General features: G+C 38.7%; 3 protein-coding genes across 6 annotated transcripts in view; 1 reads left to right on the top strand and 2 right to left on the bottom strand.

Annotated features, from left to right (window-relative positions):
- Positions 1–3,198: 3,198 nt before the first annotated feature.
- Positions 3,199–6,704, bottom strand: LOC135986761 (cytochrome c oxidase assembly factor 5). Of its 2 annotated transcripts, none has more exons than XM_065631161.1 (3): positions 6,483–6,701; positions 5,995–6,078; positions 3,199–3,895 (listed from the first exon to the last, which is right to left on the bottom strand). In XM_065631161.1, the coding sequence occupies exons 1-3, from the start codon at positions 6,582–6,584 to the stop codon at positions 3,854–3,856; spliced, it is 228 nt and encodes a 75-aa protein (XP_065487233.1). In that variant the 5' UTR covers positions 6,585–6,701; the 3' UTR covers positions 3,199–3,853. The 2 variants fall into 2 exon arrangements, with proteins under 2 accessions (XP_065487233.1, XP_065487225.1); XM_065631153.1 differs by lacking the exon at positions 3,199–3,895 and adding an exon at positions 4,452–4,556 and having other exon boundaries at positions 6,483–6,704.
- Positions 6,705–6,726: 22 nt separating this feature from the next.
- Positions 6,727–11,665, top strand: UNC50 (unc-50 inner nuclear membrane RNA binding protein). Of its 2 annotated transcripts, none has more exons than XM_065631141.1 (6): positions 6,727–6,789; positions 7,652–7,935; positions 8,826–8,946; positions 10,572–10,711; positions 10,788–10,889; positions 11,472–11,665. In XM_065631141.1, exons 2-6 carry the CDS (start codon positions 7,656–7,658, stop codon positions 11,606–11,608), a joined length of 780 nt encoding a protein of 259 aa, XP_065487213.1. In that variant the 5' UTR covers positions 6,727–6,789; positions 7,652–7,655; the 3' UTR covers positions 11,609–11,665. The 2 variants fall into 2 exon arrangements, with proteins under 2 accessions (XP_065487213.1, XP_065487205.1); XM_065631133.1 differs by having other exon boundaries at positions 6,765–6,834.
- Positions 11,666–16,840: 5,175 nt separating this feature from the next.
- The window catches only part of MGAT4A (alpha-1,3-mannosyl-glycoprotein 4-beta-N-acetylglucosaminyltransferase A), a 79,033-nt gene continuing 69,184 nt past the window's right edge, over positions 16,841–26,689 (bottom strand). Inside the window, exons 13-16 of one of the 2 annotated variants that reach the window (XM_065631120.1) lie at positions 21,464–21,542; positions 18,931–18,997; positions 17,479–17,632; positions 16,841–17,354 (exon numbers count right to left, since the gene is read on the bottom strand). In XM_065631120.1, coding sequence (XP_065487192.1) covers positions 17,496–17,632; positions 18,931–18,997; positions 21,464–21,542 — 283 coding nt within the window. In that variant the 3' untranslated portion in view covers positions 16,841–17,354; positions 17,479–17,495. The remainder of the gene's footprint in view (positions 17,355–17,478; positions 17,633–18,930; positions 18,998–21,463; positions 21,543–26,689) is intronic. The other variant, XM_065631111.1, reaches the window with a different exon arrangement.

Below are 26,689 nucleotides of genomic sequence, written 5' to 3'. Positions count from 1 at the left end.
TCTGTCAACTACAGATTACGATGGAAATTAAGCTCTGTCATGCTCTTCAGCTTTAGACAATGAGATACATATTTAGAATAAATGCACATATTCCAAATGACCACATATCAAGCACTAGGGCAGCATGACTATTTGTGAAATTCATCATGTCAACAAAGCTGCTCCAGTTCTGTATTTCTAAGTTTTCCAACCAAGGGCTTAAACAACAGATACTGCTTACCACCTACGTTCTGTAGCTGCGTTTTTAGAAGATGATATCACTTAGTGCTCGTCTTATGAGCAGAAGGTGTCAGTCTAGTTTGTTCCAGGCTTCCACTGAAATAGTATTATTTTAAAAGTTTGCTTTGAAAAAAAGCATATTGTCCAACCTGCTGCTCTTCACAAACTTAAAAGTGAAGAGAGAATACACAACTAATTTCTTATGCCAATCAGTGAATAATGAAGTTCTTTGCAATACGAATGAATATATTCCGGAAGCAGAAAGGCTTTCAAAATTTTTTTTTTTTTTAAGATGCTTTGTCTTTTTTTTCAACAAGCATAACTTAAATAATAAATGCATGCATACTTGTTAAAACACCAACTCCTTTCACTTATTTTTTTAATATATGAACACATGAGCCTATATTAAACAGATTCTGCTTAAACAATATCGTTATCACTTCATACCAACTTGAAAGAAGAGAGTTGATTACCTAAAGAATGTTCAAACCAGAGTAAATGACTATAGCCTATCTTCATCATAACAAACATGTCAGTGGTTCTGCAATCTGTGTTTACATATATGTAAATACAAACCTGTTTGCAGGATTGGACCACAGAAAGAATATGTTAATTGATTAAACTAGACACAATTACATCGCAGATAGGTCCTAACACTGATGGAGCCACAGTCTCCAATGCGAATCTCGACAGCATTCAGCACCCTTCGAGTCGTGTAAAACAGTTGGGAGAAATTAGAGCAGCAGTGAAAGGTTTTTGCAAACTGCATCCTGTACTTATTCAATACAAATTATTAGCACTGCATATATTTGTGATTCTAAAACCAGTAACGACTTTTTGGTGCCATTTCAGCCTTTTGTCCTAAGCAGTCAAATTTCACAGGTTCAAATACATCACACGTTCAACCTTGCAAAATCTACCACAGAATAGAAACATGTATTTTTTTAAATAAAAGACAGTGGTGTAGCACAAGGCATGAGACTGAAAAGTATCAATATATTCAAATAAAAACATTTTGTGTATTAGGAAAAAAGCTGGAATCGTATACACAAATTTATAGCACTGAGGGCTTTCCATTAATGAAACAAATTATTTTTCACATAAGAAATATTAATAGCTCTCAAGTAGGCCAGTACTCAAAGTCCTAAGGTAATTATATAATTAGTCATTTTTAGACAGAATATTATGTTACACAATATTGGAATTGAATAATGATAGTCTCTCAAGCAAGTCAGTATTTAGACACATATTATATGTATTTTTATACTGCCCTAGATAGCCTCGTGAACCATTAGAAGTTTTGACACTAAGAGATCTTATTGGATCAAATAATACAAGTATTCTGTTAAATTAATTACTAAATCCTTAAATGCCGAACAGTAAACACTGCATTTAATTTTAACACTTGATCTCCACTGGATCAAGCCAATTACTAAAAATATCTTTAACTGGTTATCTGCCTACAATCTGTTACCTGCCTGCTCCTTTCCAAAAGGACTTTCGGCAGGTGAAGCTCGGTGATTATGGCTGAGACAGGAAAAAATCACCCGAAGTATCAAGCCTACAGTCCCCTGTGGAAGGGCAGATCACTGAAGGGTCCTTGACTGACAAAACTGCATACCATTCCCACTCTCCTCTCTATCTGACATTTAATTACCTGCCAAGTGGCTTTAAGTTTACTTTTACTCCCTTTTTAAACTTTTTCCCACCACCCCCCCTGCCCAGAGAAAACTTGTGGTAATATTTTGAACACTCTTACAGACATGACATCAAATTATCATTTTAGTATATGTAAAGAGATATGGTAACTAGATTGGGAAAATAAAGGATGTTTAGAGCACTTCAACAAATGAACTAGCTTTCACGTGATCAACAGAATATGAAAATGTGCAATTGATTTATGATTGCAAAAATAAAACACTACATACAAGGAATATAAACATGCTTTGATCACAGAGCAGTTGCTTACAACAGAATTAAATAATCAACATGCACTCATTCACTGAAGTCATCAATTTTACAAACAATAAGCGTCACATGCATCTGTTCAGACTAAAGGTAAATCAGCCACATGACTATAAATTTTAGCCAAGAAAAGAAGTTACTATGATTCTCTCCCCTCTCACTATTTCCTAATCTTGTTTCTAATTAGCTTCTCTGAAGTTATTAGAATTTCCATATGTAAGAGTTACACTACCATTTATTTCTTAACGACTTCAAAAGGCAGGGAAGGAGGTAGAGAAGGAAAAAGAAATCTTCAGAAACAACTTCTTAAACGGAACCAGTAAGTACTGGCCACAGTCACGGTTTAAACACTATCTAATGCTTGCTACCCCCATAAATCCCACCACAGTCATTCTTGATCAAAGGAAAGCAAAACAGTATTTTCCTTCATTAATTTATATGCTTTTTGACTGCAGCTGTTTTATAACTTATGAAACTATATACAATTTGACTTAAGCACAAAAAAAATTCTAAAGGAATAGCAAGTTTTAAGAAGTATATGGCCGACAGTAGTTACAATTTAAATTAACATGAATGGCAGTTTGAACATTTTACAACCACAAAATGTGAACAAAATAATTTAGAAGTGACAAAGTAAAACCAAGAAAAATAAAATACAAAGTAAATTCATGGAGCACGACTTCCTATAAACACAATGAAGTCCAGATCATCATCCCTTGATGGTACATATGTTGGGATTAGTATTTATGCACTTGCTTGGAAAATACCACTGAAAGATCATCCAGGGTCATCTCAGAGGAACTTAAATATTGTTGTAAATACCTCTAGAACACAGTAACAGCAGCCATGGTCTCCTTAACTGTTGGCCTGAGGAATCCCCTCCTCCCTCATCCAAAGATACATAATTAGCTACATCCTGGCATACGGCTTTCAAGCCATTGACTATAATAATCCTATAGTTCTCTTGTACTTGTGACAATACAATGAGAAGACTGAAAGATAAATCAGACATCCTTTAGCTTAGAGTAACCAAATTTTAATCTAGTTGTTCAACACGACCATATTGCACTAAAAACCATGTATATCAATCATCATATTAAAAAGAACTTGCAGCAAGAAGAAAGAGATGCCATCCTTGTATATGTGGCACTGCAAAAACATGCCACTCCTACCCATTAGTGCAGGTTTATTGGGTAACGGACCCCCTGCTGAGGAAGTAGCTTGCACATACATTTCACAACCGTGTCCAACTCATCACCTCTGGAAACAGCTCTGTCCTGAGGTATCCTCTGGGACAGCAGTCAGGTGAACTCCCAGTTCCATATCTTGTATTATTTGCAATAGTAAAACATGATCAGAATTAGTAAAACCAAAAAAGACAGCTTCATTTCAAAACAGAATCATAACTTCTGCAGCTTATTCTGGATTTTACATATTTTATTGCAAGTGCATGACAAGTACCCATTTTGGCCAGAACTTCCAGTTTTATGCTTGTCTTCTTTTTAATATTTAAATGCACATCCAGGTCAATCTTTCAGAATACTCACACCTTCCACGAAAAAGCTGCAAGAAAGGATGCAGCAGACAGAATCAGCTTACTTTAGTCTCTGTTTTGCTTAAAGTGCTGATGAACCCTGATTTCCCATGGCCAGGTCTCTTCACAAGGACTTCAGTATCCCTTCCTTCCTCTGAACCTTGCCCTGGTATCCAACTGAAAATTGAAGTCAATACATTAAAAGCGCACATTTTGCAAAAGAAATACTTTAGAGTGCTTGTGCTATATTGGCATTTTGTAACATCAGAAGAAAGCACAGAATAAAGCAGAAGTCACAAAGTTAGTGATGTAGCAAACAAATCACAGGGTTCTTCCAAAGAAACAGACATCATATTATCTTAAATATCACACAAAATTAAAATTATGCGATGAGCATCCTGTGCATTCTGAAATAAACAGCATAACACAAATTACAGAACAGCACAGTGAGATGGCAAAGAACACATGAAAACGAGGTAGTGTAGATCTGCTTAAATCTGTTTTTCCAAAGTTAACTGACAAGCTGAAGGAGGAAAATTCAGATTGGGTTGAAGTGGGAGTCACTGCAAATGTCAGTGAGAACGGGGATAACTTAAATACAACAAGCATCTGAAAAGTACCACCAGTAAAAATTGAAATAATATTAAGCTTGTAAAATCTCCAAGTTTCTTCTTGATAGTTACAAAAAAGCATTTAATGGAAGACAAAAAATGGCGGTAAAGCAAAAATTACAGCTACAGCACAGCACTTACTGAAAGGAAATTGCAAATTCTTTCCCAGTGCAGCAGAAAAACATACTTTGATCTCGGGAGAATTCTTCTGAATGTAGATAGCCAATCTTGAAGATGGCAGTTACAGATTGCAAATCAGCCATATTCAGATATTAGATTGAGGACTTATCTTTTACCCCTCTTAACTAACCCTCTTCCAGAATTCAGGGCTGCAGCAAAATTTGTAAAGAGCTAAACTGCAAGATGGCACAGCTTGTCCAAAACCCAAGAAGCTTCCACTTTAAACCTTGTTCTTACTTTAATATCTAAGGTGTACTACAGTTTAATCCTCTGATAAGAGATTATATTTCCTTACAAAGAAAATAGCATCTAGGAAAACCTCCTAATGATTTTAGCATATTGTCAATTATGTCTGCATTTAGTATCCAACTTGTTTTTAAATACTCTTTAAATCTCGCTATTATACTAAGTAACAAATTGGGCAGAGCGTGATTATTGACATTTACAGAGTCAACAGGACAAGAAAAACGCCCTTCTGCAGTCTTAGAATTTGGAGCAGTTAAACAGAACCATGTAAGAGCCAGGCCTCCTCCCACATGAAACTTTGTTTCATGAGGCTCCTTTAATGATCTACAGACAGAAATACAGGCCCATCATCTGGAGATAAATATATTGCTACTGCAGCATCAAATGGGTATTTCAGGCATTAAATACACAGAATTTTTTCCTGTCCATGGAAATAATCATGTCACTTCATGCACTAATACAGTTCCTATAGGAGAGGTACAAAAAGCTGCTGCTATGACTTAAGCAAAAACACAGATTGGAGGAAAAAATTTAGATACACTTTCAGCTGTATATTCTTCATTATGCATCACATCAGCTAAAAATTAAAGGGAGTCCTGCACTACTCATGATTAGAAAGCTTTGATACCATCTTTGCCACATCTTAAGTATTTTTAAGTGTTATAGAAACACAAGCAAGATATTTCTAGAGAAGGAACTCCTATCAAAATTGGGGAAACTTTACATTTTTATAACTGGCTTCTCACTACCATACTCAATAGCTCACTACATAAAAAACCCCAAAGCTTCTTTCTAATGAATTCCTGTCCTCCAAGAAACCTGACAAATGCAAGAGCCTGTTTCAACAGTAGAAGTCTCTTTTGGCAGGACACCCTTTTCACTTAAATGTTGTTTGTTCGCAGACAAAAAATAGCTTGTTAATATCCTACAACTACCTGATATACTCACTTTCTTTAAACCAGCACTTCAATTTAAAAAAAAAAGACCAAAACCTACCTCATTTATGTGTTACATGCTAAGCCTAATTTACTTTAAACACGTGGTTTTTGTCTTGTTCACACTCTATGACTTTCTTCATGAGAACAGTGTACAACATTCCTATTTTAAATGGACTTGAAAGGCAAGAACTGTTCTGCTTAATGACACCAGTTTTCCTGAAGTAGTTTTCTTCAGAAAGCAGAGAAAAAGACAGAAAGCAACCGGGCCACAAGCAGAAGAAAATACAGTGCAAACACTTACCATTGATCTTTTGCATGCAAAAAAAGTCACTTGCAAACTCCTACAGTGTCCTTCCCTTAAACATTGCTTAGGGCTTTTGTTTTCCTGTTAGATGAAAAAATAAAGGATTAAAAATTTAATGGATTTGTGCTGCACGTGAAAGAGCATTCAAAATATTTCTGACAAGATTTACACGGTATCTTACTAAGATATGCGGACCTGCACTTCCTTCTCAAGTTATAATTTCTTTAACCGCTTAATACACAAAGTAACAAGCTTAAAAGGGACGAAATAAGAGCTTCTCTGCCGAGGGCTCGTTGCCGCCAGCGGGAGGCCACCGCCCCGAACCGCACTCCGCTCCCAGGGGCGCCCGGGCAGCGCGGCCCCCGGCCCTGGCAGCGCTTTCCCCCGCCAGAAGACGCCCCCACCTCAGGCAGCAGCTCTCCGTGCAGCAGCGACGCGGGGCTGGGGGCTCCGGGGCTCTCTACCGGAAGGGCTACAGCGCTTACCTGCAGGACACAAGCGCTCTCCAGCAGGCACTGCCGCAGGTCCTCCCTCACCCCGCCGCAGGCCCGCCCGTCCTCCACCTTCTCCTCGTAGTACTTGGGCATGGCGGCAAGGCCGACTCTACGCCTCGCTGCGGCCTACCCACGGGCCGTTACCGGCGGCAGCCGCCGCCATCTTGGCAACCCCCAGCCCTGCCGCCGCTTCCGGCGGGGAGAGGAAGGGGCGGGGCGGCCCTGGGAAGGAAAGCGGGGCGCCTGCGCTGCGGACGTTGCCGGAAGGCTGCGGGTGGCAGCGGCAGCGGCAGCACCGGTGGGCGAGGCGAAGCGCGGGTCGCGCCGCGAGCCGGGGCAGCGGGTGAGGCCCCGCCCTTTCCTCGTGCGCTTGGGGGGTGGGCGGCGCGAGCCCGGCCGTTAGCGGGGCGCGGCCGTTAGGGGGTGGGGTGGGGGTAGTTCGGCGCTGCCCGTCCCAGCTCGGCGGGGAGATGCGGGTCGGGCTGAGGGAGCGGTGGCTATTTGTGGGGTGGGGGCCGCTTCGGGCTGGCGTGGGCTGAACAGCCAGCGGGGAGGCCGGTCAGCCCTCCCCTGCCCCCTGCTGCGCCCTCCGGCCTTTCCCTCCCCGCGAAGCCCTTTGGCCGTTACTGCCGTGAATCGCTTCTGCGATTGCAAGAAGGCGGAGTGCCGGGAGAGAGCCTGCTCCTTCCCGGGCGCCGCCGCGCAGCCCCGCGGGGCTGAGGGATGGGGCTGCCCGACGGGCAGTACTGCAAGCAGAGTTGTCTGGTATTAGTTTTCCACTTGCTGCCTCCCCTGCATTCAGCGAACTGACTGCCAGGCCATGGCAGACTCGCGTGTAAATGTGCTAGTGGAGCACTGGAACAGGCTCCCCAGGGAGGTGTCACGGCCCCAAGCCTGACAGTGTTCAAGCAGAGACTGGACAACACCCTCAGACACACGGTGTGAACTGTGGGGTTGTCACATGCAGGGACAGCAGTTGGACTCGGTGATCCTTGTGGGTCTCTTCCAACTCAGGACACTGCATGATTCTATGTCATACTTCATACTTGTGCATTGTTTTTATAACTTCAGTATTGCAGGTGTAGCCCACATTGCGCGATTTTATTTTTAGTCCTTGTTAAATGCAAAACTAAATGCATCTTTTGAAATTCTTCCTTTAGCAAAATGCTGCCGACCACTTCGTTCAATTCTCGGAGCCAGGGCAATGGTGTGCTGAGCCCCAGAGATGCTGCAAGGCACACGGCTGGAGCAAAACGCTACAAGTACCTGCGGAGGCTCTTTCATTTCCGACAGATGGACTTTGAGTTTGCTCTTTGGCAAATGCTTTACCTGTTTACTTCGCCACAGAGAGTTTATAGGAACTTTCACTATAGAAAACAGACAAAGGACCAGTGGGCAAGAGATGATCCTGCTTTCTTAGTACTTCTCAGTATCTGGCTCTGCGGTGAGTGCAGGAGAATAGAGAGCATAAAAGAGAGGGAAGAAAAGCTTAGGAATGAACATTCGTGGCCCTTCTCATCTCACATACGCACACACACAAAAGGATCAATCCATATGGATTCTCTTTTAATCAAAGTAGAATACAAGAAAATGGCCTAACCTTTCAGAAGTTAAGATGGGAATTAGAAAACGGAGGAGGCTAAACTAATACTATGTAGTCCTCTCTAATCCAACTAATTTTCTGTTGTGTTTCAAACTATGTAGTTTGCTGTAACTTTACAGACACTAACAAAAACCCCATGCTACACAGTAGCAATGCTTTAGTTAAAAAATACTGAACACTTGGTTTAACTGTATGTTACAGATAAAATACTGTTTTTACAATAAAGGCCCTAGTGAGATTCTATATATTGCAGACTTAAGTTATAAACAAAGTGTCTCGTGTAATTTTTAGATTTAATTGAAAATGCAGTGAGAAGCATTATCCTAGTTTTCTTCTGTTATGTAGCATTGCTTTTAGTAATATCAAAACTGTTAACTCTGAAATAAAAGTATGTATAACCACACACATGGTTTGGGTTAACAAGAAACTTCTATAAAACAAAGAATCCTATGGTAGGATTGTGCGAATTTTTAAAAAATACTTTGGGGAGCAACACAATTTGCTATCGTATCATTAAGGCTGAATACAGATGAGCATTTTCCAATCTGTGAAAGGGATTATATTATGAATAAATTTCATTATACCTAGTATTTGGTGGGAAGAAAAAAAAAAAGGGAGAAGAATAGTAAGGAAACTGGAGACTTTGTAACCGTATACTCAAAAACCCATTGGTTTAAGATCTCATGCTTTCTTTTCCATAGCTAATTTTAATAATATTTTTCTCCTTTCAGTGTCGACTGTAGGATTTGGATTTGTGCTGGACATGGGGTTTTTTGAAACAATAAAGCTGCTACTTTGGGTTGTCTTCATAGACTGTGTAGGCGTTGGCCTCCTGATTGCAACTCTGATGTGGTAAGCAGTGGTGTCTGAAACTGAGCTCAGTATTGGTGTTGGGATATGGATAGTCTTGTGCTGTTTGCAAGACACTTGGCTCTCCGTTTCAGGCAAAATTATAAAGTAGGTATTGACTATAGGTTTTGTGCTGTTGTGGTAATTGTTTCAAAATGTTGCTTTCAAAAAGAACGCATCTCTTTCTTTACTGTTTCCTTCAAAAGCTGAATGTTCAGGAAGTCTGTATTATGATGAACATTTCAGCTTATTTTCTTTCTTCTTGAGCTGGTTAATCTTCAGCAATAATGCCAAATTAAAAATGTGATTTAAAAAAAAGCTTTATTCCTTATTTTGGTTGGACAGCTTAAATAATATAAGCTTGAGAATGCTTGTTCAAGGATGGCGATATACAATTGGCCCATGCTTCTTGCTGAATATTTTAGCTATTTTCACTACAAGCAATGTCTGTTCTGTTTTGTGCATGGTGGCTTTGTTGGTTTGGTGGGAGTTGCTGCCAATTTTATCCTGTAATGGCCAGAGACTTACAGAGGGGAAGAGCCAGTAGTGACTCATTCATAACCCAGGTCTCAGTGTGTTATAGATGTGTTCTGCACCAGCAAGGAAACCATGAACCAACAGGAAGCTTCTGTGCTGTGTCAGGGTGCTGAGAGCACCATGGGAAGAACTTTTATTTTACCAAGAAGTTAAGGAAGCTAAGGGCACTTCAAAGAGTTCTTGGTAATGGAACTGACATCTTAAATTTATGCTGATTGGCAGAGGGAGATTCCTTTCCAATAGTGACCTTGGGAGCTCCTGCTTGTAATTGCAAAAGTCAGGATGAGGCACATAAAAGAACTATAGCTGATAAATGAAAGGTCCATCTGACCTGCTGTCCCATCTGGGACAACAACCCATAAATTGCTTGGGAAGAGTATATAGTAATGCTCTCCCTTCCTCCTCCAGCAATTTCTGACTCTGGATGCAGTCTCCTGAACCAGAAAGCCTGAACATCTGCATGTTTACTTCTGTCCATCAGTCAGCTTCCTGAAAGCTCTGATCTCTCCTTATTTCTGAATGTATATTGACTTCTTGTTCCTCTTCTACATGAGGTACATTTTCTGATGTCAGCAGAACTTCAGCTGAAGAAAACAAAGTCTCAAGGCTTGTTTGGTAGTCCGTAACAGCAGGCAGTGCATGTTCTGTTAGCACTTCTTTTCACTAAGAATGGGTTTATCTCAAAGAGTGCTACCTGTCCTCTTTCTGTCCCTGCAGTGCACCATTTCTGTAGAGATGAAATAAACCATCTCTGTGTGAGGTGGACCAATAATGTGCAAGTGCTTTTCTGAAGTCATTTCTGTGCACACAAACAAAAGCAGCACGTAGCACAGATCCGTTTAAAAAAGAGTTCTGGCTCTTTGTGACCAGCAGCGTATTTCAGCTGCTTGTTGAACACAAGGGATGTATAGTTTTAAGAAAAATGTTTTAATGATAGTCTGGTCTGCATAATTCTTGCATATTTTTCTCCCAGATAGCAGAAACTTTGTTGGAGTACAGAGTTTCACATGGCTTACTACCTTGAGCCAAAGTTTTGTCAGTCAGCTTTATATATCCACATTAACAACATTTTCGAATATCTGTTCATGTAGGTTCATTTCTAATAAGTACTTGGTGAAGCAGCAGAGCAGAGACTATGATGTGGAGTGGGGATATGCCTTTGATGTTCATCTGAATGCTTTCTACCCACTTCTAGTCATTCTGCATTTTATCCAGCTGTTTTTCATCAACTGTAAGTAGAATATTTTGTGCTTTCAGCTTCAAAATCATGCTCTATCAAAACAGCTGAGAGCAGTTGTCTCTTTCAGATGTCATCATATCTGATTCTGTCATTGGGTATTTTGTTGGGAATACATTATGGCTGATTGCAATTGGCTATTACATCTATGTGACATTCCTAGGATACAGTGGTGAGTAATAACAACTTCTTTTCTATTTGTTTGATTAAAAATAAGAGTGTGATTTCAGTTTATTAATTTGATTGTAGTCTGTTAGTAAAGTAGAGGCTTAGCTGGGCATTTAAGTAATTGTTGCCTCATGGTAAAAGAAGTTTGATAGAAATTTACTGATCTGTGTTTCCAGCATCTTAACCAAAGAATTTACATTCTTCACCATCCCAATTTCCCTTCTTGTATTAGACTTGTAGCATCACGATTTGTTTTTCTTGTCCCTCTGTAAATCCACTTGAAAATGTTTGCATTGGATCAAAATTCTGTAGTGAGTTTAAGACTACAGTTTTAGGTGAAACAGTTTCCCAGGGCATTACCTATACCAATTACCTCAAGTACTCTTCAATGTGTGATAATGTGGTAGGACTAGAAGGGCAGAGAGGACAAACCTGCCCTTCTAATAAGGCTGGCAGAGCAGTACTGGTTTTTCCTGCCATCTTTCCCTGACGCCATTCTACATGAAGCACCTTTTTACTTTTTTTTTTTTTTTTTTTTTTGAAAGAGCACTGCTTTATACTTTCTGCATTGTTGCTTCTCTTTCAGCACTGCCCTTTTTGAAGAACACAGCAATTCTTTTGTATCCCTTTGCACTTCTCATCATGCTCTATTTGATCTCATTAGCATGTGGATGGAACTTCACCAAGATGCTTTGTTCCTTTTATAAATACAGAGTGAAATAAAACCAGGACTTCATGTATCTAATGTTTATTTTGGTTTTATCTTAGCTATCTTGACAGTAAAGAAAACATTAAGAATATTTTGTAAATGGTTGTAAATTTCTCTTTATTGTAGATAATTGTGTAAAAAAGTTTGAAGTGTCCTTTTTTATTAAAATATTTACAACAGTAAACATGTTAGCAATTTTGTTCAAATACTTTTGCAGTACATTCCTAAAAACAAGTTACTTGTACATCTCTGTAGCTTAAATTTAACTGCAACAAGTCTTTTTAGCATAACTCTTACTGCAGATATTTTGTACATACTGGCATAAGCTCTATGTTACGAGGGTTTTAAGTGACACTGAAAAGCAGATTTATTTAATATTGGAATACCTCGCCTTGGGACTGTGTGAAAGGTAGGGATCTTCATAGCGTTGCAATGGTAAAGCAACAATTGTCTTCTAGATACAGAACTGTCCCCTCCTTTTATGAAAGAGCTTGAGAACAGATTTATTTTAATGACTACTTCAAATATACACGGACAACTCTGGCACACAGAAGAAACAGTGATGAAAGGCACCATTAACATGACCTATATCAGGTTTCCAAATATAGCAGCAAGTTTTTAAACCCAATCTCTAGCAGTCCAGTGGGTATTACTACATCCACCATGATGAGTTGTAGGTCAATGAACATGGCAGGAAAGTACAAGTTTTGTTTGGCTACAGGGGTGGGCTCACGGCAATGCCTGCAGCTGTAAGGTCCACAAGGCAGGAGTATGAACTGACCATCACAAACAATACCTTCTGAAAAATGAAGATGACAGAGTGTTCAGTATGAAACATAAGCACTAGGGTTCAGTTTCCAACATATGCAAGAGTAAACTGGTCACAGTAAGACTTAATATTTCAATACTAGAATTTGATCTCTAAGGAAAAACTATATTTATCTTAAAATACCAAATATGCTGGCAGTGCATCTTACAGTACTGTGTGTTTCAGCACTGTTAAGGCTTGAAGAGAATTGTGTTCCCCTCTCAGCAGACACTGAGCAACGTTCCCCTTTTCACAAGGAAAGTGCTAATCCGCAGGAGGTGAAGGATTCCTGTCAGGACCTGCTTCCCCCCCTGGCTCACAGCACAAGCTCCTGTCCCGCAGGCAGCTACAGCCACACCATACACCTTTTCCCTGACAGGAGTCCTGGCACCAGTGATCACCTGCTTCAGTTCAACAGTAGAAATACTTCATATTTAGTGCCCTATGCTGCGATACCACTGAAATCGATCAAGGACTCAGGGCCTGTGTACATTCCCTTTAGAGATACCAAAGTTTGCCTCCTTGAAAGAAGGCTTCATCGTTCTCAAAATTAAGCTACTTTAAGTTCTAGCTGCTCACAGCAGAAATCAGCAAAACCCTTAAGAGGCCACTAAGTTCAGAAAAGTGACACTCTTGAAGACTAATTCATCAAGTCTACATGGGATGGATTTTTTACAGTCAGCAATCAATGCTAGCCTGAAAACACCAGTTGTTTAATAGCCTTTCAGCATCATGCTGGTGATTGTAAAGATGATTTAAAAACGTAGAGTTTTTTCCCCTTCTTCTACAGTTACTTGCTTTAGCTTTTTCAGAATACATCCTTCCTAGTAAGAACAAATACAGAACCTAGGGTTTATTTATTTCAGGGGAGCAAGGTTTGAAGAGATCTAATTTTATTTTTTTTCCTCCACAAAATTAAAATAATATTTTCCAAGTTGGAAGCAAACTACAAATTACTACAGTATTTCATTTGAAGCAAGTATTTCCCACAAAGAACAGGGATTACTGAAATGATAATATACTTGGGGAAAAAAAGGAAAAATGTTAGTTGTTCAGTTTTGCCAAAGACTAATCACACTCCAGCCCATTCAAGGAATAGCGTATCACGTGGGCAAAGCATAAACTTCTTTGCTCTAAACTGACTTAACGTATTTAAAATCTGCTTTTGAAAGAGCTAGACAAGCAGTGATATGGTAGAAGAGTCCAGTCTCTTATTGGTCCACAAATCATGTTTATCTGTTTGAATTTTTCTAAGCCATCTTTCAGTTAAGAAAAAACAGGTGCATTTATAGGAATATTTTATATCAATGCAAATAAATAGTTGGGATGCCTGCAAAAGCCCTATACAGTGCTTTAGAAACAATCTTTAATTTAAAAAAGTGCTAATTTGGGATCACATCCTGTTCACATTATTTAGAGTTTTCAGCAGGACTACTCAATGAATGAGCAAAGCAAGATTATACTAATAGTTTTGTATTTCCTTGGTCCAGAGCAATCCTGATCAGCTCAGCATCTGGTATAAGAACTTAATAATTTCCCAGATACTGAAAGTTTCCAGTAATGCCTTTGGTTTCACAGAAGTTCTATTTTCTGAAGCTTTAGCAGCATCAGAAGGAGCTAACAGGGTCACAGGATAATGCAATTTATTTCAAAACACTTTCCATTGTTTGATTACTATAAGATTCAGTGGCCTAGAGGGGATTTTTAAGGCCACAACAAAAATAACTTGAAATTAAATAAATGTAGGAAATACTCCCCCAAATCAGGTCATAGGTTTAAGATGCTGAGGAACTTCTGTGGTAATACTGTAACTTAGGACTGAGACATGTCAGAGACACCAGCCCTGCTGGAGTACACCCAGTCACAAACAGTGCCCAAGCTCAGGACTGTTGAGCCAAACCACCACAGTGTTCTTAGACCAGCACCACTTTAGCCTGACTTGGGGATTGGAATTTGAAAGGTAGAAAGCCCCAAACAGCTGTCTGCAGAGATAATTAAATAGAAACTACTTTCACTGCTTTTTCTCTATCTCAGCAAAATTTCCAGGCAAATTTGCAGTACTAGCTGATTACACCAGGTCTGAATTTCCCTGAATCTACAAAACGTCATTTGTATTAGTGTGGCATATTTATTTAGAGAGCATATAAGCTCAGGAACATTTAAAGTCTTAAAGCAGCCCAGAGTATTTCCAACTCCTGCTAGTACAATGTAATAAAAAAGCAACGATCTTTAGAAAAAAACCCACATACTTTACCAAGCACTAGTTAATTTGTTATCTTTGATAAATTTCATCTCAACATTTTTGAAAACTAAATATACTGTTAACCAGATTCCTGCAATCAATGTGGTAAGGTTCTATATACTTAGATATATTAGCAATGATTCATCTTAACTACTGTGAAACATGAGGAACAGTGATGCTTTGAGAATAAGCACACACAGCTTGCTTAAATAAGTGGTACCAGTAAACTTTGAACTCATGGGAAAAGATGAAAGTCACTGTCAGCAAAACTACTTATATCAAGAAATTGCAGTATCTAACATATTTCTGCGATCAAAATTGTAATAGATAGCTATAGTTTAAATCACTTGCATCATTCATTCCCAGGCACAGCTGAGAAGAAAACCTAAATACTTCCTTAGACCTTGGCTAGCTAACGCGATAAAAACCCATTGCATGGCAATAACTGGATGATGTTATAACGAACCGGGCTGTGGCACCACAACAAACTAGATCCACACAGGACTCTGAGCCTGTTCACCCACATCCTAAATCCAAGAATAAACTCCATTTACAAGGCCAGTTCTTAGCTTATGCGCACAAGTCTCTATGGGCAAGGCGAGCTTTCCAAGTAACATTTTATTTCCACTATCTGATACAATCAGAGAAAAGTAAATGAGGTCTGCCTGGTAGCTTCCCACTTTTCTTCAACTTACACCAGTCAGTCTAAACAGAAGGTCTTACTGTACAAATCTTGTCTTCCCTGTGTCCTCAGACAACAAAGCTAAAAACAAAATGACTGTGGTCTGTAGAAGTAGTTAAGCTCTTAAACTTGACTCTTGCTGAAGTGTTAAAGATACTACATACTTTTCCAACAAGGCAGAAGAGAAGACATGTTGCCTCTATAACCCAGTGGTGATGGCTTTCAGCTTGCAGTGGTGGAGAGTCATGTTTAGGCTGCTGCTCCTTACCTCATGAAAAAGAGGCCGAATCTACTAGTAGAACTTCCATGCTGGAGATACGAATTCAGGATCCCCGCTCTAGATCAAGGATCCCGCAACAGGTTTTGACCACAAAGATGTTGGGGATAACGGAGGGTTTTTTCCCTCAGGAAAAACTGGGCCAGCTTTTGAGATGCCAGTTCCAGGAGGTTGGTTCACAGCACAGCTGAGAATCCCCAAGGCAGGGCAGAAGCCTCCTTCCAGTGTCAATCAGGCACTTCGTTCCTATGAAAGGGAGAAATTTCTGCTTCTCTTCTTCTTCCTGACCATTTCTGACTGGGTAACTTAAATTTTCCCATGCCTGTGTCCTTACACATAAGCACCTAAACAGAAGGACCCGTAGAGCAGCGGCAGCATTAGTACCGCAACAATTCTGCTCTGGATTTAATCCAAACCACTTTTTGGTCCTGACCGAGTTTCTGATTCATTTAAGATCACTGTTGTTTCCCTTGAAATGAAAAGGCGCAGGGTAGGAACTTGAAGCCAAATTCAGTTCCTATTAAAAGCTAGTGCGAGTCATTACACTGATCAATAAAGGAGTCAAACTGAAACCTTGCTTTTGAACGATGGAAGAAAAAAAATAAACTATAACTATTCACTGTAATGTAACCAAAAGAAACACTGCAATAACAGAACTTTTTAAAAGGAGACCTCTGTAGATCAAATGTATCTAATTACTAGTAATTGTTTTGCTAAAAGATAACCTCTATCACTTAACGCAAAGCTGGAGAATGATTTTTTTTTCAATACAGAAAATGTATTTGTCCAGGCTAGGAAATGTCTACAAAGATTTTTAGAAAGAACTGTTTGGAATTGAAAAAATTCTTCTAAAATGCAATGGATTCAATCTAAAATCACTGCAGATTTAGTACGTAATACGAAACAAGACATTTCAGCATGCTTTTTCTGTGGCTACAAACTGTACAGAGTGGAATTTCATAGCCCCAAAGAATAATGCTCTTCAGAACTCTGTTAATGCCTCTGAACATCATTCAGATTCTGTATATAAAACCACATAATTTAGAAACTTAATCTAGGGGGTTTTTTAAACATGGCAGTATATTTGAAATATGGTATTAATTTATGTTTGCATCTCCAAAGAAAAATGTAGAAAGATAACTTAGAGAATTCATAAAAAAAACTATATCAATTTAAAATTTTACTGCATAAAAATATGTACTTTTCAAATTATTTTAATAAATTAAATATCCCTAACATTTTTAATATATATCCCTGACAGTCTATAAAAGAGGGTTCTTGTTATAGAAAATAAATGGAACTCCGAAAGTACCCCCTTCATAAAACATATGTAACAATAATTATATTTTTTTCTTCTTCAAGGAATGTAACAATATGTACAACTTCTCTATATTACTATACTATCAAAATAGTACAGGTTAAGCGTAGCAGGGTTCTGTAACCATAAGATGGTAAAGTCACATTAAAGTGGAGGACAACTTAGGCCTCAGACGAATGTTATCAGTGTGGAGCATCAGTTTCTGGATGGATCAGATAAGAAGGGGTAAATACAATCTTCTCATCTACAGTAGATTTCACAAGAGGTAGAGTTCAAGTGAAAAGAAAGAAATTTGGAATAAGGTGCATGCTCAGTATTTTCAATTTGTGACTTGCTAAGGATGTCAGATTTTATAGGAAAAGTTTTCAAGGATTCTTTCTTTTTCCTCAAAAGTAGATTTCCATGCTCAGTTTGGAATCTTTTTAATATGAATCTGAAAAAAAAAAAAAAAGAAGTCACATTTTAGGTCTTACATTTCTCAGTAATAAGATGCAACTGTTTTCAGCATTAGCCAAAATTTTGAGCTTCAACACACTGACAGAATGAAGAAATCTCACATTTGCCGGCTTCATTTTTAAAAGGCTACGCCACCTCTCACCTCATTCAGAATTGCCCAAACTGCTGAATTTTGTATCACCGAAAGCCTGAATGTTGAAATAGGATTTAGACTGGGGTCAACTGTTCCTTCAGCTACACCGTTTTCAAATTTCCCTGCAAAAGAAGCAAAAATATATCCTCAATTAACTCCTGTTCAACAAACTAAAGTACAAAATATGTGTCCAGAAAAATGTATCTGTCATATCACAATTCACAGGAGAAACCTATTGCTGGTGGCTGTAAGACTGACTGGTGTCATTCCGGAAACAAAAGACGAATGGTGATTTTTTTATATCAGATTCAGATTTGCAGCAGCAAACAAGATGGGGCATTATCATCACAGCACACCGATCTGACTGATCTGAACAGGATTACACGTCAGAATAAAAACTTGGAAACTCACTAGAGTATGAGCATGTCAAACTCTGGGAAGATTTTGGCAGGTTTTCATTTAATATCCTAGAACTAAACCTGGAGCCCCTGGCTCATGTGTTTTCAAGGAGGACAAGGGATATCATTCTTGCTTAATGGATTCCTGTTTAAAGGATCTTCAATTATATTAGAATGAATAAGAATCCAATTTAAAAGCCCAGTTAGACTTTACCCTTAAAACATACGCAGCAACTACAATTCATTAAGATGAAAAAACTTCCTTTTGTAAGAACAGGGATGCCCAACCTATGTCCAGCAAGCTAAAGACAAACCATGACCAAAATTTCTCTCCCTTGACAACAAGTATCCTGGCATTTTCCCCAAGAGGTGCTTGGCTATGGAAATGCCAATCTCATCCCATGACGAGACAGTTGATTATCTGTAGGGTGGGTTCAAATCCAGGCCAAGCACACCAGCTCACACAGAGGAACTCGTCCAGTCACAGCACAGAAGAGGCAAGATCCCATAAAACATGGAAATGCCTCTGCAAAAATCTACGTGATAGATCCTGGCAGAAAAGTTGGATGTAGCTGCACTGCAACTAAGAGTTACACTAGATCTTTGTTTATTACATCAGTCTCAGAACAGAAATTGTAGAACCATAGAATAGTTTGGGTTGGAAGGTCATCTAGTCGAAGCTCATCTTCAAAGCTCATCTAGTCCAACCCCCTGCAATGAGCAGGGACATCTTCAACTAGATGAGGTTGCTCAGAGCCCCGTCCAGCCTGGCCTGGAATGTCTCCAGGGATGGGGCATCTGCCACCTCTCTGGGCAGCCTGGGCCAGTGTTTCACCACAGTGTAAAAAATTTCTTCCTCACGTCTAACCTGAAATATTGGAAACAATATTAAGTAAAACCTACAAGGTCATGTACCCAAAATTGAATGATCAAAACTCAGTTTTAGGTTTGTTTTGGTTTTAATGAAAATGTCTTAATTGTTGCAACAGTGACAATACACATTTCTTTCCCCTGTGACATACCTATCCTGAAGAAACCATCCTCTAAGCGTTTGTCTTTGGTTTCTTTGCTTAATACCAGTTCTTCATTCTACAACAGAGCACAAATGGGATCATTTATTTTGACATATGACTTTGCCAGGGAAAGATAAATGTGTGTGCACTCTAGTTATATATTCAGCATCCATCTTTTCTAAATAATTATGAACCAGCCTAGACTAGTTATTTATAGCCTTAGACAAGCTCACACACACAAAATCAGCAGTGTTGCAGAACTGAACAGTATTTGTCTTCAAAGTAGAAAAATAAGTACTTTAAGCACCCCACGTAACTTGCACGTTAACTGCCACGTGAACAGAACACGTGAACAGAACGCATAGCAGATACTGGCATACACAGTAGAAGAAAAGCAAAGGCAAGATCTTGCCTTCCTTTCCTATGGTTGAAGCAGAGATTTCTCTCAGGACAAATGAAATTTACAGCTTACTTTTCAATGTAAGAATTTGGGCGAGATGAAAAGCCATCAGACCAGCGAGGGAAGCATTGCAATTAACACTCCCTCACTAAAAAGGGATAAGTATCAACAAGTTTCTTTAATAAGCACAAAAAAATGAGATTGTAGACCAGAGCTTCAAAAGCAGCTGGAAAATTACAACCAGAATCACATGATCCAATACTAAAAGATCCACTGTAAGAATTTCCTAGGAATCAAAATGCTTGGCAAAACAGGAGATTGAATCCATCCGCTTTTTAATTTTTTTTAATTCCTACTTTTAAGGGAGACTGCTGAAAATGTGGGGTTTTTGGTTTGGGGTTTTTTTGAGGTTGGTGGGTTTCGGTGGTTTTTGTTTGTTTGTTTGGTGGGGTTTTTTTGTTGTTTTTGCTGTTGTTGGGTTGGGGTTGTTAGTTTGTTCAGTTAGTTTTTTCGTTTGCCTTTTTGTTTGTTCGTTTTGGTTTTTTTGAGCGTGTTGCTTGAGTCCCAGACAAATCCAGTCTGGGGACACTCTGGTTTCTAAGGGCTGTTTTTTGTTTTTCTGGATTCTGCTTAGGGAGGATCAGGGTCGGAGTACCTGCATGGGCTTCCAGCTCTACTGAAGCCCACGGTGGAGGAATCATTCCCTCAGGACAGTACCAGTCATTCTGCAGCATCTGCCCTCACATTGGTGACATTTTCTGTTGACATCAATGGCTTAGGAACAGAGCAGATGCAGAATTTCCTGTTTACCTTTCCACAAATCATGTCAATAGCAATAGAAGCTCGGTAGCATTACTTCCTTAAGGGATGTGCCAGTTTGAGGGACATTTCACAGCTGAGTGTAGCCCAAAAAAGAGATGCTTGTTGCACATTTTTTCTCATTATCTTGTGCATTCTTGTGGTATCTTGGGCCCAGATGAAGTGAGGGCTGCTGGTCTTTTTGTGGTTGAATATATTTCCAAAGGCCTTGAGAAACAAAACCCATAAATCTTATAATACGATATAATAGCCCACAATATGATAGAATATCCCACATAATGTGTTGTATAATTAAGATCAAACTGACAAACTCCTTTTTAGGGGTAGGAATGGTCAGAATTTCCTATTTTTGCTTGCTCCCAGGAAGACAGACTGCAAGAATGGAGAAGTGAACTCCTCCATGATCATTTACCTTTTTTTTTTTTAAAGAAAAAAAAAGAGATTCAGCATATAGTAATTTAGGTACAGATTTCAAGCTACCTACACCAGGTGTATGGGAAAAGATAGAAATACTTTGCTAAATAAAATAAATAATAAAAATAAATAAATAAAACAAATAAATAATAACTTAAAAAATAAATAAATAAAATAAAATAAATGAAATAAAAAACTAAATAAAATAAACTTGTCTGAAGTAGTATCTTAATCTTCTCACAGAGTTTTGTGATATAAATGGTTAGCTATAATATCTAGTTGAAGAAAAAGAACCAATATCATCTGGCTTCAAGCAAGAATATACTTTAGATAGTGTGGTGCTCTCCTGAGATGGAACTCAAACTGATTTATAGATAAAAAAACCAAACCAAACAAAAAACAACAACACCACACACATACACACACAAAACAACAACAACGACAACAAAATTAATCAGGAGAAAAGAACACATTCAGTTTAAGAGTCCAAATATTTCAATATCTAGTAAGGTCTGGATGTGTGCCCATTCCTGAACCACGACTATTTTACTCAGTCAAAAAGCAGTTTGACTTAGCTTTCCCTTTTTTCAAAATGCACAGGAGAGGAAAGATTAGTTCTTGTTTTCTTTCAAATAGTAGCAGTGAATTGGAAGAAAATGAGCTTGTTCACCTCTAAATTATCAACAGCACTTGTAGCAGACTGCACCCTGAATGAACATCTGAATAGTTACAATAGCTTTCTGTGAGTAGATCCAATTAAAAAAAGAAAAAAGTATGAGAACATCAGAACATCAAGATCCTACAGTTAAAAATAGAAGCATTCATGTCTCACCCAGTTAAAAAAAGGCAATAAAATTAGGCTTTGCTTTTATCCTATAATGGAGAAGACACGAATCAATAAATTCATACCTGAAAAGGCAAAACTTCCACAGTTGTGTTTAGAAGTATGTCTCCTGGATGCTCTGGATTGCCACTGTGAAACAAGTACCTATAAATGAAAAGCGAAAAATAAAACAATCTACACGCATCAGTCAGAATCAGCTAAGTTATTATGTTACATGTTAATAGTCACCTGACGGATGTTACAATGACAAACATACCTTTTATATCGGACCTACATCAGCTGGCAACAAGAAACGAAAGATGGTTTCACATAGTACAGTAATTGAAAGGGCTAACGTTCTGTATGTTTTAAAGAGTAGTTGGACAATATTTTACTTAGAAAGGTGGTTTCCATAACCCGATCTCGACAGATTGCGTTATACAAAGCGACAGGTGCTGCAGTCACCGCCTGGCATGCCCTGGTGTCACCTCTAGAAGCGGGAGCCCTGCCTCCCCTCAGCCTCTCCCCATCGCTCCCCACCACGTGTCCCCTTCCTTGTGCCCACAGGCTGAACGCTGCAGATCCATTCTGAAACACTTCTGGGCACTCGCCCAAGGCAACATTTTGCCAGGCCAGTTTTCCCCAAGACCATCTCTCCACTCTGGTTCATTGCAAAGTCTCGTTAATGACTGTGCCAGGAATTTTTTGGTGAAGGGTTTGCAGAGAAAGCCATGTGAGGAGCAGCTAAAGTCACTGGGTTTGTTCAGGCTGGAGAAGAGGAGCCTGAGGGGAGACCTCATGGGGCTGCAGCTGCCTCACAAGGGGAGGAGGAGGGGCAGGCGCTGAGCTCTTCTCTCTGGTGACCAACAACAGAACCCCAGGGAATGGCAGGAAGATGTGCCAGGGGAGGTTCGGGTTGGACATGAGGAAAAGGTTCTTCCCCCAGAGGGTGGTGGACACTGGAACAGGCTCCCCAGGGAGGTGTCACGGCCCCAGGCCTGACAGTGTTCAAGCAGAGACTGGACGACACCCTCAGACACATGGTGTGAACTGTGGGGTTGTCCAGTGCAGGGACAGGAGTTGGACTCGATGATTCCTGTGGGTCCCTTCAACTCGGGACGTTCTACAATTCTATGATTCAATATCCACAGCCTTAGTGTTCTCTGAATTCAAGCTTCTATTCCAAACACTGTTTTGTTTTAAACAAAAGCACATTTCGGATATGTTTACATAAAAGGAAAGGCCCCTTTTTTATACCTCTGCAAAGTCCACATTACATTCATCCAGTTGTGCACTTAATGATTTTTTTTAATATGCTTAAAACTATATCAAAACCATCTCTATACATATCAAACAGTGAAGTGTAAGTGTTCAAATTCTAGCTGTTCATTCTCAAACAGCTTTTGCAGTGCTATGCATGTGTAGATAATGTTGCAAAAGACACAGTTTAATTCCCCTGTCTTTATATATAACGCAAACTTCATATTCTTTTGAATACATATTATGTAAACAGGTAAGAATATTTTTTACCACTAGGTGGTATCAATGCTTGAAAAATTCTTCATTACTTACTATTTTTTTCTAGTGGACCACAGAGTTTACTCATATTACTGTCAAAAACTACATAGATACTACACCTACTTAGATGCCACTTTTAACAAGCCTATTTTATTTTTAATACATTTAAATGAATATGTAAAAGTCTATCAACACATTTCAAACCTTTCTTCAATTGGAACTTAGAGAAATTAACAGTAAGCACCATCTTCGCCATTAAATACATCGCAGGGACAAAATTAGTTCAGAAATTATCACTTGATTAAAATTACAAACATTAGCGCAATTTGCAATTTATTAAGACATAATTGGAGATGTAAATTCCAGTCTGTCTTTACCCAGTATGTCTGAAGCCAGGTAATTACTTGCTATTAATCCATACTCCATAGCTACAAGACAAGTAGAAGAAAACAGAGCTCTCTGACTCTTAGAAATGTCTGTGATCCCAGAATGATAGAATTAAAAAAATACACACACATATACGTAACATTTCTTCTATCAAGGCTGAGAAAAAAGTAAAAGCACAGTGTGATATAAGAAAGGTACATTGATTTATATTGAACCGGTTTAAGCAGAGCTGCATAGACTGAACTGCAAAACAAACCCGGATTCAGTGAGCTTCAGCACGGTGTGTTCTTCAAGAAAAGTAATTTCCCCACTGTAGTTTAATGTAAAGGTTAGTCAACTCTAAAGTACACAAGATACCTAAAACATCTACAGTTCTTCCAAGAAAAATCTTGTGACTTTTTGTAAACGTCAGTGACATCCAAAAAACCCCAAAGACTTAGTTATCCATCTTAGGAAGACGCCTTTATTGTACATTTCAATAAGCAAAAAAAAACTCTTGGCAAAGCTGACCAGAAGACTAAAAGTATATTCTGCTGCCTTCTGACCTAGCAGATCTGGCTTGCCACCCTTTGGTCTGTCAGATATCCTAATAGTTATTGGGATTTTTCCTCTTGAAAACCCTGACAATTCTAAGGAGACTTATTTTAAAATATGTATGTGATCAAACACGCATGTCTAAGGTGCTGCCATCAAACAGTCCAACCAAACCACAGACATGCTGCTTTTCCTTAGTGCTTTCTAGTTCAAAACGTTATTTCTGAGAAGACACACCTAAAAAGCCACAAAGAAAGTCCATGATCTGTGATCACTGAGCAATAATGGGTTTGGGATGTTTGGATGGGGTTTTTTTGGTGGGTGGGCAGGTGGGAAGTGGTGGTGCTGGGGTTTTTTTTGTTGTTTGTGGATTTTTTTTTTTTGGGGGGGGGGGGGGGAGGTATTTATTTATTTGGAGTTTGTTTCTTGGTTTGATCTTCAAAACAACCCTGCAACCATACAGCTACAGCCAACCATTTCTCCTACTGAGCCATCAACTTTTGAAACCAAAGTGTGGTTTCCTCCCCCCAGCTACATCAGGGCAACACACACAAAAGTTGGCACAATGCCAAAACAATTTACAGAAGTAATTAATAAAATATGATTTCCAGATTTCCACATAATCAAACCTGCCTTTTTAGTATGTTTTCTATAACTGTCTACCCACATACACACACACATGTAACATACATCTATGTCACATCTTATTTAAAATCACTTAGAAAGGAAGTGGTATTTTTATATCTGAGCCTTGCTTGAACACTTGAAAGATAACACCTACTTAGAAAAAGTTTCACAGATTAAAAACAGAGATATGGATATACATACACAGTTCGCATCTGTGATCAATCTTTTGCTTAGAAATAAAATTTACAAATTAAAAATATATTTGAAATAAGATTTAATTTACAAATAAACAGATGTTCTACAGGTTCTTCAAAAAGTGTCATTAGCTGTTCTTTTGTGAAACTTGCCTCCCTGACACACTGAGAAGCCACGGGCTTTCAAGATTTACAGACTATGAAAGGTTTTTCTGAATACAGCGGCTGAAAGAGCTGGAAGTAGCTGTGCTTTTGGCTACGTTCTTCTGACACCTGTCCTGGGATTTAGAGATGACAGTTCCTGTAAACACTGAAAAAAATTTTTTTCCCTTCCTAGTTAACTGACATTTGTCTTCGGATGGAATCACTAAGATATTCTTGTCTATCTGCTGGTTAAACATAACACCTTCTGAACCGTTCTTTCAAAATCAAAATTCTGAAAGCCGTAGACATCTAAATGCAGTAATCCCAAACAAGTACAAATTCACTTAAAGTTAAAAATGACTACTATTACCTCATGGAGTATTACTTAACAGCTTTTTTCAGATGAAAAAGTATAAACGTGGACACATGTGGACATTCTTGATGGAAGTCATCAGAAAAGTGACTAACAGCTGGTAACTGAAATGCTAATGTATCTGAACCTTAGAGAAACTTTTCCTCTAGCAGAGTCTTTTTGAAGTCACAGGTCAAAGATAACAACAAGCTACTGTAGATATTCAAGAACACGGACATCCTCCCCTCTGCCAAAAGTTACAAAGTGTAGGAACTAACTTGCGTACACTCTTGCATACATAACCTCAGTGTAGTATGACAATAACGGAAGTTGTTAAACATTAACACCTTATGGGGCAGAAAAAATTATACAAAATTTCAAGAGCACTGAAGGTTTTGGAAAAAAAAACCCAAACCAACCAAACAAAACCAACGAGCAAACAACAAAAAAAATGGAGTAAAGTCAAATTTGCAAAGATAACTTCCATTTTCATATTCAGTAACTTGCATATTTACCCAAATTGAGGGTCTGACTTCTTGCTATGGAGCTAGATACACCTATAAAATCAAGCTAACTGGAGGGGGGGCCGGAAATAAAAGCTGAAAAGAATATTCAGACACATCCTAATACACAAAGAGAGAGGAGGGGAGAAGCACGATTATCACACTGACAAAAGGTATCATAAGCTTGCCAATGCAGTTCACTATTACTGTTCTTTAAAGCCTACACTCAGATTTAGAAATACCCCAGCAGTGAGCACCTGGGAAGCTTCTCATCTTTTGTAACATCCCCCCCAAGATATGTATAGATTAATATAAATATTACTAATCTGCACTGTTAGTGTTAATATTCTTCTTTGAATAGCTTATCTTTTCCATCTTCCAGCACTAATCCATCACCTGTACTTTCCAAAAAAAAACCCAAAACACCCAACTACTTGCAACTCTTTACCCTCCTCCTATTTTGCTTACGAAGGGAATGTATCTTCTTTCTCTCACATCAAAGCATATTTAGGCCCAGAAAACCGTTATTCTGTTATCTAATTTGTTTTCTCTTAGGCATTAAAAAAATCTGTCTTACTGTCTTTTACATTTTATTTAAATAAATAGAGGTGCCAACATTTTTTATATATCTAGAAAGGGTGATTCTATGCATCTTCTATTTCATTAAGCAATTAAAAATGAGAACAAAACACAATCACTTCCAGTGAATTATGGCAGCTTCATAAAAAGAAATAATATACAAAAACTCTTTAAAAAGCGCCATTCACATCTGCTGACAATATATTTGGGGTTTGTTTTGAAGGAAAAAAAGACTTCTCTCACTTGATGCTAAACAAATATTCTAAGAATCTATTTATGAATGCAGGCTTTTGTGCACTGTAAGCATCAGGAATCAAATCATTTTCCCTACATAGCCTCCTTACATCTCTTTTTAGCAATCTGATATATTTTAGTATATCTCATTTTCAGAAAAGAAAGAGAGGTAGGAAGGCAGAGAAGAAATGTTTCCTCCCATGTTTGAGCAAATTATCCATAGCAACGTGCAGCATAACA

Source organism: Caloenas nicobarica, chromosome 1 (assembly GCF_036013445.1).
Source record: "Caloenas nicobarica isolate bCalNic1 chromosome 1, bCalNic1.hap1, whole genome shotgun sequence".
Taxonomy (NCBI): Eukaryota; Metazoa; Chordata; class Aves; order Columbiformes; family Columbidae; genus Caloenas; species Caloenas nicobarica.
This window is presented reverse-complemented; position numbering and strand designations above follow the sequence as displayed.

Bases quoted from the DNA above. Each gene is read 5' to 3' on its own strand.
- LOC135986761 (XM_065631153.1), bottom strand. From the start codon at position 6,584: ATGCCCAAGTACTACGAGGAGAAGGTGGAGGACGGGCGGGCCTGCGGC. The intron at 6,079-6,482 runs GTAAGCGCTGTA...TTCATCTAACAG, and splicing joins AGAGCGCTTGTGTCCTGCAG to GAAAACAAAAGCCCTAAGCA. The intron at 4,557-5,994 runs GTAAGTGTTTGC...GCCATCTTCAAG, and splicing joins TTGCATGCAAAAGATCAATG to ATTGGCTATCTACATTCAGA.
- UNC50 (XM_065631141.1), top strand. From the start codon at position 7,656: ATGCTGCCGACCACTTCGTTCAATTCTCGGAGCCAGGGCAATGGTGTG. The intron at 7,936-8,825 runs GTGAGTGCAGGA...TTCTCCTTTCAG, and splicing joins TCTCAGTATCTGGCTCTGCG to TGTCGACTGTAGGATTTGGA. The intron at 8,947-10,571 runs GTAAGCAGTGGT...CTGTTCATGTAG, and splicing joins CTGATTGCAACTCTGATGTG to GTTCATTTCTAATAAGTACT.